This window comes from Semicossyphus pulcher, unplaced genomic scaffold (assembly GCF_022749685.1).
Source record: "Semicossyphus pulcher isolate SPU_LCO1_2020_fin unplaced genomic scaffold, fSemPul1.0.p SCAF_20, whole genome shotgun sequence".
NCBI classification, from domain to species: domain Eukaryota; kingdom Metazoa; phylum Chordata; class Actinopteri; order Labriformes; family Labridae; genus Semicossyphus; species Semicossyphus pulcher.
Genome location: NW_027211694.1, coordinates 19,167,044 through 19,182,726, shown reverse-complemented (window position 1 = coordinate 19,182,726; position 15,683 = coordinate 19,167,044). Strand labels below are relative to the sequence as shown.

Below are 15,683 nucleotides of genomic sequence, written 5' to 3'. Positions count from 1 at the left end.
TTGCAATTTTAAAACCATCGCTGTGTTCCAAACTACTGGTTCCCATTTCTTCCCACTAAAAACACAAAATGAACAAATAGGTGACAAATATTGAAACTATTTCCTAAAACAAAATGATGCCCAACAAAATGATGCCCAAAACACACTTCAGTCAAGTCAAGTCAAATGTATTTGTATAGCACATTAAAACAATGTGAGCTGACCAAAGTGCTTCGCAGGCAGTGGCAGATAAAACTGTAAAAACACACAACAAATGATCACAAACAAATATAAAAATGAAATAAAAAATAAGAGTTCTGATAAATATGAGAGAGCCGATCCATGAAGTGACTTCATAACAAGAAATACAATTTTAAAAATGAATTCAAAAATTGACAGGGAGCCAGTAGAGGGAGGCGAGTACGGGGGAGTAATGCTCAGGCTTTTATGTACCTGTTAAAGATCTGGCAGGTTTTATGCAGAGGTTTTTACACATGTTGACAGTGGGCACAAGTTCATGACAGATCTGACTGGTGGAGTCAGAAGGGCCAAACAGAACTACTTCAGTAGTTTGGGATAACTAAATGTGATTTCTGTCGGACTTTAAGATACTCGTGAATTTGAATTTACTCTATTTGATAGAAACAATAAAATTTAACATAGTTCCAGTACAGAGCACGAAACTGATGTGTTGCAAGAAGAGTTTAGAGCTTTAGCTAATTTGAACTTTTTCCCTAGTTGGGCCTTTACATATACAGTGTAATAAAAAAATAAAGCAGTCAGTATCATAAAAACACATAAAACTACGGATTTGAAAGTACAGTTAAAAGTATCTGGAGGATATATTTAAATATGACTTTTGACTCAGCATCTAACTGCCCTGTTGTGTTCAAAGCTTATAATCCCTCCTGAACTATTTGCGTCACTTTACCTCAATCTCCCCCGCTGTGATCTGCAAAGATTCATTGGGGGAATCAGTGAGATGTACCGGCTTTACTTAATGCTCCCCTGATCGTCACAAAAACAAAGTGCCCAGTCTTTCTGCAGTGCAAAAAGGTGCAAAGTGCAAATAGCAGATTTGTTCACACCTAGCGTCCATACTGTATTAGTAGCACTTGTGGGCCTCTAGGACTTAAAATGGGGTGTGGTAAGATGCACCAACCACTGTTGGTGCTATGCCATAAGAAAGCGATTATATATGATTCATGTTATACGCAAAATACATCTTTGATTAATTAAGAGACTAAATATGTGCTTTACTTTGTGCCCAGATTTTGCGCCATTTAACAAACAAAAGTGGAGCGGGTCCTAAATGCACTTGCGCCATGACCTACAAAGAACAAGAACTATTTAAGAGTGAATTCCAGCAGCTTACAACTAACAGATCAACGATTGTTACCATCCATGAATATTGTGTCATTTTGTTGTGTAGAGCAGAAAAAAATGTCCTTCTTGCCCTTTTTGTTTTATTTAGTTCATTTGCTTTTCTTACATTTGTTTAAGGTATCTTTGTCACAATCTTTCTGTCTCAACCCCCTGCCAGTTAAAGTATGAAGAAATCTCCACCATCAACCTCCAGGGAGCTACCACTGATCCTCAGAAGCATCATGGCTTCTGCACCTTCCAGCCACTGTCCTCTACAGACGCTCTAGAGGAACGCCTCATATTAGACTCGATTGCTTGGCCAGAAACTCCACTTTTGCCAGCTCCTCTTCCACTGAATCAGACAAGTGATCCTGCCCACAGCACCTTCACCATTCTCCCAGGGAAGAGGGAGGGGGGGCAGTGGCATGTAGGGGATCAGCTGGAGGTTATGATCAAAATATACGACTTCCAAGGTCAAGCCAAGAAGTCTGGAGGAGATGTCTTAATTGCACGGTTGCACAACAAGACACTTGGAGCAGGTGTGGCCGGGCAAGTGGTGGATCACCTCAATGGCTCCTACTCTGCTGTATTCTCTTTACTCTGGGAAGGAAGTGCACAGGTTGAGGTAATGCTAAAGGCTATCTCTTTAAATGTAATTGTTCTATAGGTGTTTAAAATATGTTATATAAACCTCTCCCTACTGACTTACTGTTGCTAACAAGTGTCAACTTCCAGAACCAATAAATTAAGTCCTTGTGGAAGTGCCAAAAACTGCAGTACCTCTAATGACCACTGGAGGCTGCCTCTACTAGTGAGCCAATCTCCACTGATCTCCATGTTAAATGCCCAACGTTACTACCCAATTAAATATGTTTACAGCTTGGTTCTTGTGTTTTTAGACTCTTGAGGATATTTCTTTAAACTATAGAGACTAAAAACAGGGTTTATATACCTCAGTGTGAATATCTAGTATAATGTTATTTAACTGTCAGCACTTATCAGCAGATATTTGTGTCTGCACTTGCCTTACCTGGCTTGTTAGCTTGTCGAGTGTTTGTCATTTCTCACTGATTGATTTGTGGAGCACATACATAAATGTCAGGATTGTTTTTTGTCACTTCGAAGATGGCTGGCTGTAGAAGTAAGAGGACCAATTGTACTCGCTAACAAGAGGGTGTCAGGTTCATTTCATTCTGTGGTTAACTATTTAATTTGTTAATCTATGAATTAGCCTTGGGCAGACAGTTTATTATATAACTGTGATAACTCCTCGCTCCTCTCTACTGACTCAAAAAAACAACAAAAAAGAACAATTCTCCTTCTTATTTCTAATCACCAGCTGTCATTTTTGTCACCTTAAAACTGTCAGTAGCACGTTAACAACTGTTGCTAGCTTCATGTAGCTAACCAGTAAACATTTGCTCTATGACGTAAGCTGCCGGGTAACTTGACATGACTGATTGAAAACTCTGGTTCTCTGTACTATCAGGTGACGCTGGTTCACTCTAGTGAGGCTGTCACAGTGCTGCGCAGGCTGAACAAAGAACAGCCTGATAGGATTTCCTTCAAGAGCCTCTTCCGCTCAGGCTCAATTTCTCAAACTACCACCTGTAACGTCTGCCTACGTGAAACCAGGAAGCCGCTGTGCAACTTCACGGACATCCGTACGGGTGAGCCTTGGTTCTGCTACAAGCCAAAACAGCTGAGCTGTGATGACAGGATTAAACACACGTTTGGAGGATTCACCCAAAAACTCAAGGCCACAGAGGATAAGCTTTTCCAAAGGTGAGGGAGGAGAGAGAAAGAACTTTAATTTAGTTTCAATTATAATAAATATTTATATATATATATGCAGTAGAGCTAACTATGTTTCTTCTTGGTGTAATATGTCAAGTTTGTAACAACAGGCAGTAAAGATTGAGTCTAAAGATGTTACCAGAGTAAGAATAACAAAAAACAATCTGAATCAATTCGTTGACTTATATTAACAAAGTAGACAGCGTATCTTCAAAGTCCAACTAAGGAAGCAGAATTATTGAATGTTAAAGCATTTTCTTCTGATAAATAACATGACGTTGGTTTTACATGTTGAATGTGTGTATGAGATACTTTATTATGTGAGCTTTTCTTCAGGGGTGTCAACATGAAAGTCTTCATTAAGGCTTCAGGACCTGCTAACGTCGCTGTTTTGCCTCAAAGGAAAGGTAAAGCAGGATCTTTCCTACCTTCACCGTTACCTATGATAACAATTCAAAACCTTATGTGCTTAAGACCATGAAAGTAAAAGTGTCTGGAAAAATTGCATACAACCTAGCTCTGTATTGACGCCAGCGCAAAGTGTTGGCAGAAAAGAGTCGCTGTCTATGTAGTTGCTCCGGAGTAATGATATCCCATAAAAGGCTCATAAAACCATAAAAACACAGCTCAAGAGCTAGAACTTTTTAGTACAAGTTAACAACTGCCAATGTTCTGCTTAAATGATGAACATTTTCATGTTAGTTTCAGTGGCTGCTATTAGTAGATACACTAGAATGCAAGGCAGTCAAAATGGATCTTATTTTAGCTTTTGCTTTGTTATTATTTCTGGAAGACCATACTCAAAGGTTGGTGTGTGATGTTAAGTCAGTTTAGGTTTTGATCCCTGTGTGGCAGGGACAGCGAGTGGAATTTGGAACAATATCTGTCCAATGATATTACTGTTATCAAATCAAATGAGAATTTAGGTTACCAGACAACACCACTCTAGGAGTTTCACCCGGAGAATTATTTATTGTCCCCACACTTAGGACACACAGATTCGTTATACTCCGAGGCCAGAGACATGGTTCCAATAATTAATTAATTCCAACAATATAAACTTTATTTTTAAATCAGTTTTTAAAAGTTATTCTAAAACACACTGTTACGGCCCTAACGTAAACAAAAGCAAAGACTCGAACACAACAAGGCCAGTAACATATTAAAGGACGCCGACTCAGCACAGTCAATAACAAAGGAGTATTTATTTGATGCAAACAAAACGAACGAAGCCAAACACAACCAAACCCCGATAATTAAGCAACCCAGAACCAAAACAAAAGAGGCAGGAGTTCCTGGCCAAAATGAACAAAAGGAGAGAAGAGACCCCAGACCAGCCTGCCACGACCGTCGCATCCGGGGTTCCTCCCGACTAAACTACCTAACCCAAAACTAATCTATAAAAGGAAAACAATAAGGACACGAAAACAGGACTACCAGGAACTCAAACCCAAATGAAAATAACAAAGCCCGGACGCTCTAACAGGCCGGGGAACTGACTTCAAATGCAAATCAGGGAAAACCACAAAAGACTGCGCGGCCAGCGCCACCTTCCCCCCTCCGGCACCACACCTGCAAATGAGAGAGAGAGAGAGAGAGCCGCCCCGCTGCTGTCTCCTTTTAACCTGCTCAGGTGATTGCCAGCATCTGAGCTCAGGCAGAGCAGGGCGGAGACACACACACACACACACAGGGTACTGCTATTTGGCCACACGTAACACCCCCACCCTGAGCTTGTGAATACCGTGGAGGCGAACCTGAGGAAAACAAAAAGAGAAAAAAACAACACATTCACAAGCCTAACAGCGCGTGTCGGCCAGAACATTGTCCCGCCCCTTAACATGCCTGATCTCCACGTTAAATGACTGCAAGAAAAGGGCCCAGCGCATCAGCCTCTGGTTCGAGTTTCGCATCTGATTCACAAAAACCAAAGGATTGTGGTCCGTGTACACAACCGTCGGAAAACTCGCAGAACCAACATAAACTTCAAAGTGCGTGAGAGCCAGAACTAGGGCCAACGCCTCCTTCTCGATAGTAGAATACGCCCGTTGGTGCCTATTAAACTTTTTAGAGAAGTAGGAGACGGGATGCTCAACCCCATCCAAACCCTCCTGGAGCAAAACAGCCCCCGCACCAGCATCACTTGCATCAACAGATAGTTTAAATGAACGATCAAACATAGGGGCAGACAGGACCGGAGCATTCGTCATCAAAGCCTTAATGCACTCGAAAGCACGCTGACAACCCTCAGACCAACGGAAACCCCCCTTCGGGCTCAACAGATCAGTGAGAGGAGCCGCAATGGCAGAAAAATTCCTGCAGAAACCACGGTAGTAGCCAGCCATCCCCAGAAAACGACGCAATTCCCGCCGTGAACTGGGAACAGGAAAGGAGAGAATGGCCTCTACCTTTGAGTGCACAGGCCTAACCTGGCCCCGACCAACCACTTTACCTAAATAAGTGACCGTAGCCTGGCCAAACTCGCACTTAGCAAGGTTCAAAGTTAAATTGGTGTCACGCAAACGCCCAAACACAGAAAAGAGCTGCTGAATGTGCTCATCCCAGGACCCCGAGTATACGACGATGTCGTCTAAATACGCCTCACAACCAGAAAGACCTGCCAGCACAATGTTCACCAGCCGCTGGAAAGTTGCTGGCGCGTTGCGCATGCCGAACGGCATCACTGTGTACTGGAAGAAAGCGTCCGGAGTCACAAAAGCGGAAATTTCCTTCGCCCGAGGAGTCAGCGGCACCTGCCAGTATCCCTTTAACAGGTCCAGTTTCGTCACATACTTGGCACCGCCAACATGATCTACACAATCCTCAACTCGAGGAAGAGGAAAACAATCTGGCTTAGTGACTCCGTTCACTTTTCTAAAATCCGTACAGAATCTGTCAGAGCCGTCAGATTTTATAGCCAACAGGCAGGGGGAACTCCATGGACTACAGCTAGGTTCTGCGATGCCATGCCCCAACATGTAGTGCACCTGTTTCTGCAAACGGACGCGTTTATCTGGGTTCACCCTGTAAGCATGCTGTTTAATCGGAGAAGAATCTCCTACATCGACATCATGCTGCAACACATGGGTCTGGGAAGGCACATCAGAAAACAATGATGCATGCGAATCGATCAAACGGACCACATCCTCACGCTGAGATGGAGACAGATGCGAAACACAACCATTAAGGTTAGCCAACATTTCAGAGTTCTTTAAACGCCCATGAACAACAGCGCTGGACAAGGTCACCTCAACATCACAATCCGAACCCGGAGACTCCGGGAGATCAGCACTGGACAGCGCCACAGCGGCCCCAGCCTGATCGATAACTTCAGCACCGGACAGCGCCACAACGGATTTCGTCACAACAGAGGATGGTGAAACAGACTCTCTCTGCAGGTAAGGCTTCAACATGTTAATATGACAAAGCCTATTCCGCCGTCTGCGGTCCGGGGTCGCGACCACATAGTCGCGTTCACTGACCCTCTCCCGGACAACATACAGCCCACTGTAACGTGCCTGCAACGATGAGCCAGGAATGGGCAACAACACCAACACTTTATCACCTGGGCTGAAACTACGGCTCTGCGCATCCTTATCAAACCAGCGTTTCATTTTACCTTGCGTAACTACCATGCTCGCTTTAGCCAGTTCACAGGCACGGCGAAGTTTTAAACGAAAATCACACACATAGTCGAGCAGATTCTGCGGCTCCGGATTACCAACCCACTTTTCATGAAGCAGTTTGAGCGGACCGCGCACCGTATGGGCAAACACAAGCTCTGCAGGGCTAAAACCCAGTGATTCCTGCACCACCTCCCGCACAGCAAAAAGGAGCAGATGGACCCCCTCATCCCAGTCCTTACCACCCTCAAGGCAGTAAGTGCGGAGCATAGACTTTAAAGTCTGGTGAAAACGCTCAAGCGCACCCTGGCTTTCTGGATGGTACGCACTGGAGTAACAATGGGAAATGTCAAGCTGTTTCACGACCTGTGCAAAAACCTTAGACATAAAGTTTGACCCCTGGTCTGTCTGTACCACCCGCGGTAACCCAAACAAAGAAAAGAACTTAGTCAGCGCTTTAATGACTACGGGAGCGGTGATCTTACGCAGGGGAATAGCCTCGGGGAAACGAGTGGTGGAGCACATGATGGTTAGGAGAAACTGGTTACCAGCCTTTGTGCGGGGTAGAGGGCCTACACAGTCCACAATGACACGTTCAAAGGGCTCCCCTACAATAGGAATCGGATAAAGGGGAAACGGGGGAATCGTCTGATTGGGCTTACCGGACAGCTGACACACATGACAGGTCCGACAGTGGTGACGCACATCAGCTTTAAGACCTGGCCAAAAAAAACAACGCAACACTCTGTCATATGTTTTATTGACTCCAAGGTGGCCAGCAAGAGGATTATCATGTGCCTGCTGCACACACACAGGGTACTGCTATTTGACCACACGTAACACACACCATTCACACAAGGGAAGAAAAACCTAATCAGGTGCTGAGGCGTACCAGATGGACAGGGGGGGCAGTAAAGGGGGGAGGGATCCACCAAAACAAACCAAAAATCACCCAGGCACACGTGACACACACACGATGGTGAAGTAACCAAATCCCAGAGGAGCACAGCACACAAAGGGGGGGGGTATCCGCCACCCGGATCACCAGCACCACCACCGGCCCTCAGCCACTGAAAAGGAATAATACATTTAGTGGGGTCAAAACAATAAAACCAAAACAAATAAACAATATAACAAAAATATTCTCACTAATCTGCAGGTTACAAATTAAACAAACTATACACATTAACTGCCCAAATGAAACAAAAACAAACAACTTAAGTTCAAACAAAAAGGAAACTACCTACACACCCAAAGGAAAACCCACAAGCTACCCAAAATCAAATAAAGGAACTAAGGAACAGGTAATATATCTTCATCAAAATAATCATAAACAAAAGGAGTAAACTTATACAAATTAATCTAAACAAAAAAAGGGATATAAATCCCCACCACTCAATCACAACATTAAAATGTGCATTAATCGCCAATAAGAGTTATGGATGGCGTCCGTCTCTCTGAATGAGGAGGCGAAGCAGCCAGCTTTAGCAGGTAGCCAGACAAGCAGCACGCAGAGCAAGAGATGGACAACCAAACCATTTCAGAGGCAGCAGGAAAGGCTGGACAAACAGGCTAACAGTCAGTCGAAGCCTCGAGACAAAGCAGCAGCGTTCCTTGTCAGCTGATAGTGACGTCACGTATAGCGGCGGTATTCACCGTCACTCGGTTAAATTTCACCTGTCAGAAATATTACCATTAACAACCTAGCTGACAATGATGCGGTTGCGACCTACGTTGATAGCTCTACATACCTCTCAGCAGCAGCAGACGCACACACACGAGAGGAGGGCAGGAGAGAGACCCAGGCGGCTACCGGCATCTCACCTGAGACCACACTAGCTTTAGCCAGCTACAAGCATGCACAATAACGCAGAGAGAGAGAGAACACTCACCACAGTAAACCGGAGAGAGGCATGACGAGAGGCATGACGTCTTGAGACAGCATCCAAGCGGCTCTGCAATATGATCAGAAGAAGGTAAAAAGGAAAACTTACCTCTAAAAAATGACCCTGAGACCTCAATGAACCTGCCTTGAGATTGAATAAGCGAGAGACTTTAAGGAGAGACTTATTAGCCCTATGGAAGACAAGGACCAAACCGCAGAGGGACGCCTACTCCACGTGGGTTACAAACATTTTCTACGTCGGACTGGAATACCGGAGGAAGAGATAAGTAAGTCATTAAGACGCATTACATTGAAGAACATGGACACAAACTTTATAAACACGATGCACGCCTATGCGCGTAACTGCCTGGCCGACCAACTTAAGGTCATGGACAGCCTCATGGATGAGGAAGGTGAACCAACCCCAGAGCTCTTACCTGAAGCTCCTGAAGGACCAAAATCAAAGAAAACAAAAAAACCAGTGAGTGATAAGCTGGAGGACTCTGACTTAAAGTCGCTAAGCATACTTGAGAGAATTGAGAAGTGGCAAGTTGAGTCTCTCAAGCGACTCCAATCCCTGGAAGATGCAGTAAAAGTCACAGACTCTCTGGAGGCTCTGTGGGGGCGGGTGTAGGACATGTCTGGCCAGGTGAACACTCTCCAGGCCGAAGCTGCAATCCTGGGGAAAGCGAGCACGGAGCTCCGGGACAAATACAACGATTTGGATGCCTATTGGAGACGATGGAACCTCTGAGTGGCCGGAATACCCGAGAAGATGGTGGAGGACATAAAGAAAATCATTATTGACCTGTTTGGCCGAATCTCCCCCGATATTGTGGACCAGTTGGCTCTCACAGTGGATATCGTGCACAGATTGGGACCTCACACTGGGCACGAGCGCTCCAGCCGCGACGTCATAGTACGCTTTCTGTCACGATCTCATCGAGACAAGATCTGGAAGGATGCCAGAACATCAGGGCTCCTTAAGGAGAAGAGAATAAGGATCCTGGAGCATCTGACACAAGAAAGCAGGGACTCCAGGAACCAGCTGTGGCTGCAGGTGGAGAAGGCGAGGAAAGAGGGAAAGAAAGCGGGCTTCAGAGGAGCGCACGCATATATCGACGGTAAAAGAATTACAGCCAAGGACACGTAAGTTACAGACTTTTGCTACCACAGGCCAAGAGACTATGAAGTTATGAGCTGCAGGCCGCAACAGTTAGGACTAAATCTGAATTTGCACTGAACACTGAAGTATCTGCTCTCAAACCAGAGAGGTTTTTTGAGTAGGTGCGTGGTTGTGTGTGTTTGCGACTGTCCAATTTAGTTCATGGCAACTTCTGTTTTTTCTGTCAATGTCAGGGGTGTCAAGAATGAGGTGAAAAGGAAGAGTTTATTCTTATTTCTTCAGAATAAAGGTGCAGATTTTTATTTCATCCAAGAAACACATTCTTCTGAAGCAGATGTGTCGCACTGGAGGAGTCAGTGGGGAAGAAAGGCTTGGTTTTCTCATGGCAGCAATAGCTCAGCAGGGGTCGCCATCCTACAGGGGAAATTTGGCGGGCAGATTATAAAGCATGATATGGCTAAAGATGGCAGATGGATCATTCTGTTGGCAGATATCAACCAATCTCTTGTTATCCTGATAAATATATACGCTTCCAACAGTAAAACTCTCAATAACATCATTTTTTCAACAGTAGAAAATAAGGCTAATCAATGGCTTGCACTGTTTCCCTCTGCTGAAATCTTATGGGGAGGAGATTTCAACACAGTGTTTGATGAAAGCGTGGACAGATGGCCTCCCAAAACCAAACAATTAACTGAATTAGAAAGTATTTGCCACAGAATGAACATGACTGACATATGGAGACAAAAACACCCACAGGAAAAAGTATACACTTGGAGCAATAAGAATAGATCCCTCCAATCCCGCATAGATTTTTTGGTTAACTTCAGCAGAACTAGGAAGTAAGGTAGACTTAATCAAAATAGAACCCACAATACTGACAGATCACAAGGCTATAGCAATTAAATTCCACCTTGGATCTGATAGGCAGAAGTTGAATAGAGATTATTGGAAATTAAATAAAACTCAAGAATTTGTAAAGGAAAGCCAGAAAATCATTGATAAATGCTGGAGACAAGAAAACATGCTAAAGATATTTGGACTATACTGGGAATGAATGAAATCTGAAATTAGAAAGTTAGCCATACGATTAAGCAGAAGGATCAGCAGCTACAATAAAGAAAAAGAATGACAACTTATCACCCAAATCATTCCATTATCAGAGAAAACTGACCCGAGCAGCGATGAAGTGGAAGAGTTGGCTTACTTGCAGACTGAATTGGATAAAATCTATGAGGGAAAGGCTAGAGGTGCCTTCATCAGATCCAGAAGGAAATGGCTTGAACAGGGGGAAAAGTGCACAAAATACTTCTTCAATTTAGAAAAAAAGAATCATGAAATATCATCCTTGTGCAAACTTAAAATTAATGATACAGTATGTGAAGATGGAAAATTAATCTCACAATTTGTAGTGAGCTTTTATGAGAAGCTGCATCTGGCTGACCCCTTGAACCAAGACAAAATGGCATCATTCCTTCAAACCATACAACCGGATATTAGAAGAATAGATCAAGATTTCCAATCAATATGTGACCAGAAAATAACTATAACAGAGGCCCTTAAGGATTACAAGGCTCCCGGGAATGATGGGATAATAGGGGAATTTTATGAATGCTTTAAACAATCAATTGCTCCATTTTTAGCGGGACTGTTTGAAGAGGCTCTAGAAAAACAGGAACTGCCCCACACTCTGAGACAGGGATTGATAAAACTGATTCCAAAGCCAAAGAAAGACAAGTTAAGCATTGAAAACTAGAGAGACCGATTAGTCTATTAAATAATGATGCAAAACTTTTCGCTCTCATCTTTGCTAAAAGTTTAAAAATAGGATTAGCTGATATTATTGATGACGAACAATCTGGGTTTATGCCAGGAAGGAACATTGTAAATAATATTCGCCTGATATTAGATATGATAGATTATAACGGATTTATACCAGATGAGAGTTTTATTCTATTTGTTGATTTGTATAAAGCAATTGACACAGTCAGTCACCAGTTTATGTTTAAAGCCATTCAGTGCTTTGGCTTTGGAAATAGGTTTCTGAGGGCAGTTCAAAGTCTTTATAAAGGAAGTAATAGCTCAATTAAGGTAACAAATGGTACAACGCCCAGGTTTAACATCAGTCGTGGAATCAGACAAGGATGCCCACTAAGTCCATTTTTGTTCCTGCTGGTCACAAAGGTCATGGCAACGCATATTAAAAGAAGCAACTTTCAGGGTATAAGGGCTTTAGGTAGAGAATTCAAATTAGCTCAATTAGCGGATGACACAACAATTTTTCTGTCCAATCTAAATGAACTCCCTTGCATCAGGGAGTTTTCTGAGGCCGCTGGTTTGACAATGAACCTCAGCAAGTCAGAGCTGTTCCCCCTTAAACACTGTGATCTGGTAGAAATGAGTGAGATTCCTATGAAACAAACTGTGACATACCTGGGTGTAGTGCTTGACAAAAATGAAAACAGGCACTCAGAGGCAAATTTTGAACCAATAATTCAACAAATAGAAAGAAAATTCAATATGTGGTTAATGAGGGATCTATCCTTAAATGGCCGAACGCTGTTACCTAAAGCTGAAGGAATATCAAGGTCTGTATATTTGTCTCTAGCACTAGAAATGATCGCTGTAGTTTCTAAGAAACTAGATCAAAATGTATTTAACTTTATCTGGAAGAACAGATGTCACTACTTAAAAAAAGATACTTTGTGTAATGCCAGGAGGGATGGTGGCTTGGACGTATTAACCTTTGAAACTTTAAATAGCTCTTTTAAGATTAATTGGTTAATTAGCAGACAGAAGAACATTTTCTGGAACTCTTTTGCTACACGTGTATTTAATTTAACAGGTGGAATACGGTTTTTGTTGAAATGTAACTACAAAGTTGAAAAGCTCCCTGTCAAACTTTCATAAACAAGCTCTGCTGACCTGGAAACTGATCTACAAGCATAACTTCTCACCAACCAGTTATTATATTTGGAATAACCACGACATCCTATATAAAAACAAATCACTGTTTTTATAAGGAGTGGATGGAGCATGGAATTGTAATAGTTAACCAACTTATTAATGACCAAGGTTTGTTGCTTTTCTTATGAAGAATTTTTGTTAAAATTTCAGTTGCCGGTGACGCCGAAAAAATATGCTGTGATTTTTGATGCACTACCACAGGGTGTGCTGCAACTCCTTAAAGGGACCGAAAGAAATACTGCTGTTGTAGAGAATTATAAGTGTGAGATTTTTGTTGGCAATGTGGACATTACAAAAAAATCCTGCTCTAACAGATATTTGAGAAGCTGCTAACATTCAACGATTCGGCCGAGAGGTCAAATTTACTGGACTGCACAATTCGGAGAGGTTGACTGGCATAATTCGTGGCTGGTTGGTGACAAATTCTGTCTTAATAACAAGGTAAAGGAAGTCTCATTTAAAATTGTACATCATATCTACCCTGAAAAGAAAACACTTGAACGGTTTAAACTGGACATTGAATATCAAGAGAAAACAGGAAGGACGGTCAGTTTCCAGGAAAAAAACAGTTTTATTTACTTTGATGACCGGACGGAAGACAAAGATCTGTGCTTTTTCTGTCAGTTGATTATAAGTTTGGGGAAATTTCACATCCATAAAAACAAATGGGCCAAATCTAAACCTAACATCGTACTCTTCCGACAAGAACTGCACCGCTATGCTGCCACAATCAAGGACATTAGAAATAAGAAAGCGGCCAAAACTTATTCTATTATGGAGAGACTCTGTGGAAGTGATCTGTAAAGTTTTTTTGTTGTCTGTTTCTTTTGTTTTTTACTCCTGTACTCCTTTTTGTATTTTGAAGTATCCCTGCAACCCATGATTGCAAGTATGGATGGGAATTTGTCTGTATGTATGGTATTGTATGACGCACAATAAAAAAAAAAAACTTTTGTAACTAATAAGGCTGATAGTGTTCCATATTTTCCCTTTTGTCTAAACAAGTCACAGGAAAAGAAGAAATTAGAGTCGATCACAGTAAGAACCACGTAAATGTTTTTATCTGCAGCGGTACAAAGTCCTAAATGCACAATATTTGAGTATTGCTTAAAGTGAACCTCATTAGATAAATAAATGTATTTGTATTCAACCCATTTATAAAGATTGATGTTTTCTGTAGAAATTAAATGAATGGTGTGCCACAAATGGTTTAACTTTTATTGAAAGAAAGTCAAGATCGTGACCATTCTTTTCACTTTTCTCTGAGTCATTTGCTGGTTCTTGTCTTTTCATGGGATTTGTCTGCAATCAGTAAAATATAAAATAACTCTTCCCACATCCTTTTCTCTCAGGTCAACCTGAGGACAAGGAAAGCATTGGGAAGTCTGGAGTTTCTGGCTATTACTACCAGGGTGCGTGGAGAGCACTTGGTGAAATCAAAGTTCGCCAATTCAACAGCCCCTCTGCCGTCAATCAGTGTCTGAAAGGCAAGATTGTCCACCTGTATGGAGACTCCACCATCAGGCAGTGGTTTGAATACCTCAATGCTTTCCTACCAGGTAGCTGATCCACAGGGATTTCTGGAAACAGTTTTATTTTGTTTACACCTCTGCTTAACCTCTCCCCTCTGTACTTTTTTCAGATGCCAAGGAGTTCAACCTGTACAGCATTAAGCAAGCAGGACCTTTCATGATGTTGGACAATGCAAACAAATTCTTGGTAACATACCGCTGCCACGGTCCTCCAATTTCTTTTCGCAACGTCCCAATCAGCCAGTTGCGTTACATTGCCAATGAAATAGATGGGGTAACTGGTGGCGACAACACTGTCATAGTTTTTGGCGTCTGGGCTCACTTTGGTACTTTCCCAGTTGAGCTCTTCATCCGACGGCTTCAGAGCATCCGCAGGGCAGTGGTGCGTCTGCTGAACAGGGCTCCAGGTACTCTGGTTGTCATCAGGACTCCAAGCCTTAGAGATTTGTCGCTTTATGCGGCGCTTACCCACAGTGACTGGTACTCGCTTCAGCAAGACAAGGTGCTCAGAGCCATGTTTAAAGGACTTAAAGTTCGTCTGGTGGACGCCTGGGAGATGACTGTGGCTCACCACCTGCCACATTTGCTTCATCCACCACCTCCCATTATTAAGAATATGATTGATGTTCTCTTGTCCTACGTGTGCCCCCAAAAAGGCAGCTAGATGTGGATTTGGACAAGAAGAGACTTTGGGGAAATTCAAGCAGACATCCATTTGCTTGAATTTTTCCCACACGTTTTTTTGTTCTCCTGTGTTTCTACTAGGTGCTGCATTTTCCTTCAGCAGTCCATGCGTAGACTAAGTAGGTATGATTATTTTACTCTATTTTTAACCAGTGGATGTTGAGCACAAAAGCGACAGAACAGGGCTGAAAACAGCTCCAAGTTAACTTGGCTTTCATAAAAAACACTGGTGAATGCTTGTTACGTGTGGCCCGTTTTGGTTTTGCCCTGTTATTGCTCTCCATGTTTCTCGCGCTCAGGGAGAAGGTACAAGGAGTGCAGAGTGGGGGAAGGTACACACACACTGAAAGCACACGTGGTGAGGAGTTTTATTTTTTTGTGTCCTCTAATATAATTTTCCCAAGCAGGTCCTTCCCCAGCATGTTTTGTTTGCTGTTCGGGTTTGTTGTGCTAGTTTGCTGTTTTAGTTTGGGCTGGAGATCTCCGATAGTCCAGTTATTCGTCTTTTGTTTTATGCTAGTTTTCCTGGTTATAGTTAGTTTAGGGGGAGGTGCTGAGAACGACTGTCCATCGCGTGGCTGACGCAACATCTTCCCATCATTAATTAATTTTGGCTGGGGTCTCCAGCCCATTTTGTTTTCCATAGTGTATTCATGACATTTTTGGGTTGAATAAAGCCTGTGGGTTTAAACTTGTACCTCTTTTTATATGTTGCGGTCCCAACT

General features: G+C 42.8%; 1 protein-coding gene across 1 annotated transcript; it reads left to right on the top strand.

The window, feature by feature from the left end:
- The first annotated feature begins 1,597 nt into the window (after positions 1-1,597).
- LOC138599845 (NXPE family member 3-like) lies at positions 1,598-14,938 on the top strand. Its single transcript, XM_069671600.1, has 5 exons — positions 1,598-1,969; positions 2,834-3,129; positions 3,478-3,548; positions 14,095-14,301; positions 14,385-14,938. The coding sequence occupies exons 1-5, from the start codon at positions 1,793-1,795 to the stop codon at positions 14,936-14,938; spliced, it is 1,305 nt and encodes a 434-aa protein (XP_069527701.1). The 5' UTR covers positions 1,598-1,792.
- The last annotated feature ends 745 nt before the right edge of the window (positions 14,939-15,683 follow it).

Coding starts and splice junctions, on each gene's coding strand:
- LOC138599845 (XM_069671600.1), top strand. CDS start 1,793: ATGATCAAAATATACGACTTCCAAGGTCAAGCCAAGAAGTCTGGAGGA. Junction 1,970..2,833: donor AAGGAAGTGCACAGGTTGAG/GTAATGCTAAAG, acceptor CTGTACTATCAG/GTGACGCTGGTTCACTCTAG. Junction 3,130..3,477: donor GAGGATAAGCTTTTCCAAAG/GTGAGGGAGGAG, acceptor GCTTTTCTTCAG/GGGTGTCAACATGAAAGTCT.